Source organism: Orycteropus afer, unplaced genomic scaffold, assembly GCF_000298275.1.
Source record: "Orycteropus afer afer isolate SDZICR_OR568_19922 unplaced genomic scaffold, OryAfe1.0 scaffold00799, whole genome shotgun sequence".
NCBI lineage: Eukaryota > Metazoa > Chordata > Mammalia > Tubulidentata > Orycteropodidae > Orycteropus > Orycteropus afer.
In genome coordinates this window covers 93,378-95,483 of record NW_006922386.1, presented here as the reverse complement: position 1 = coordinate 95,483, position 2,106 = coordinate 93,378, and the positions used below count along the sequence as shown (strand labels likewise).

At 38.2% G+C, this 2,106-nt stretch overlaps 1 protein-coding gene across 1 annotated transcript; it reads left to right on the top strand.

Annotated features, from left to right (window-relative positions):
• The first annotated feature begins 930 nt into the window (after window positions 1-930).
• Window positions 931-1,881, top strand: LOC103211823 (olfactory receptor 4S2-like). The gene has a single exon (XM_007957806.2). It carries the CDS (start codon window positions 946-948, stop codon window positions 1,879-1,881), a length of 936 nt encoding a protein of 311 aa, XP_007955997.1. The 5' UTR covers window positions 931-945.
• The last annotated feature ends 225 nt before the right edge of the window (window positions 1,882-2,106 follow it).

Genomic DNA, 2,106 nt, shown 5'->3' with positions numbered 1-2,106 from the left:
CAAGTGGTGAACTTCTACAGCTGTACAAATGGTACTATGCACCCAAACCCAGACCAACCACTTGCCATAATGTTGATTGCAACTTATGTTGATTCATGTGAATCAGAGTATAACTATGCTCCATAAGACTTGTTGGTATTATTTTGTTTTGAATTTATTTATTTTCTTCTTGTTGTAATGAATATTCACAAGGTAAAATAGATTAATTCAACAGTTTCTATACAAGCAATACAGTGGCACTGACTACGTTCTTTGAGCTGTGCAATCACACCATTCTTTCCTGAGTTGTTCCTCCCCCATGAACATGCACTCACTGTCGCCTAAGATTTCTATCTGATCTTTTGAGATGTTGTTGTCCATTTGATCCCAGACTTATTAGAGGAGCATTGTTTTCGAGGCAGACATTTTATGCCAGTTTACATTATTTAACAGCTGATTCTTTGAAAGTAGGTTGTCTGATCTTTCTTCCACAGTGGTTCCGAGTGGGCTTGCATCTCGCACAGGTGGTTAGGAGCGAGCTTGTTAAATGTTGGCATCACCAAGGGACCCTAACACAAGAGTGGTTTCCAAATCATATTTAATGTTTACACAAAATAAGAACTAAGACAATTTTTTAAAGCAAATGAATTAATCTCTAAAAATGCCAAGAGAAATGGAACTCTATTGTTATTGGATGATTTAAAGGATTTGCTTGACCTCTTGGGACTTTGTTTCCTCATCTGAATTGATAGAAGGTACTGTTGTATGAGGGACAATGATCACAATGTATATATACACTTCAGTTTCTGCCTGTGCATGTCAACTAACAGTAAGTACCTACTTTCCATTTTCAAGTACTATGGTTATCCCTTTATTTCTACAATAAGAATAATGGTACTGGTCCTTTTTGTTTTATTTTTTTCAGACAGTTTGTCTCTTGACAACCTGGCCTCTTTGACAGATTCCATGGAAAAAGTAAACAATGTAACTACATTCATTTTCTTGGGCCTTTCTCAGAACCCAGAGGCAGAAGAAGTTTGTTTTGTGGTGTTTTCTTTGTTCTACATGGCTAGTCTTCTGGGAAACCTTCTCATCATGCTGACAGTGCGTATGGGCAATCTTTTCAAGTTTCCTATGTATTTCTTTCTCAATTATTTATCTTTGGTGGACATCTGTTACTCCTCAGTGATAGCTCCCAAGATGATTGTTGACCTATTAGCCAAGATGAAATCTATCTCTTATGTGGGCTGTGTGTTGCAATTGTTTGGTTCACATTTCTTTGGTTCTACTGAGATCTTCATCCTTGTTGTAATGGCCTATGATCGGTATGTGGCCATCTGTAAACCCCTACACTATATGACCATCATGGACCAGGACAGATGCAATAAAATAATGCTAGGGTCTTGGGTAGGTGGATTCTTACATGCTGTTATCCAGATGGCTTTGGTGGTCCAGCTCCCCTTTTGTGGACCCAATGTGATTGATCACTACTTTTGTGATGTCCACCCTGTGCTCAAACTGGCCTGCACAGACACATATGTCATTGGTGTTGTTGAGACAGCCAACAGTGGGACTGTTGCTCTGGGGGGCTTTGTAATTTTGTTAATCTCCTACACTGTCATCTTAGTGTCCCTGAGAAAGCAGTCAGCAGAAGGCAGGCGCAAAGCTCTCTCCACTTGTGGCTCTCACATTGCTGTGGTCGTCATGTTTTTTGGTCCCTGTACTTTCATGTACATGCGCCCTGATACTACGTTTGCTGAGGATAAGATGGTGGCTGTATTTTACACCATTATCACCCCCATGTTAAACCCTCTGATTTATACACTGAGAAATGCAGAAGTGAAAAATGCAATGAAGAAACTGTGGTGTAGGAAGGTTTCCTGGGTGTCTAATGACAAATAGTTTGAAGAAACGATGCTTTTATTTTTTTTTTTTAATATTTTTTTTAATGATTTTAATTATTTCAGTCTTAATTAATGTATCTATACCATGAGGACAGTAATACTGACCCTTTAGGGTTGTTGATTGAAACAAGTATTGTTTCCTCTTCCTTATTCTTGTGTACTTTCTTTAAAAATTGAACATCTATTTAATGTTTAAGACTGTGATCGGTACCTATTAAGAACA

What these genes read in the sequence shown, in the direction of transcription:
- LOC103211823 (XM_007957806.2), top strand. Translation starts at nt 946, where the DNA reads ATGGAAAAAGTAAACAATGTAACTACATTCATTTTCTTGGGCCTTTCT.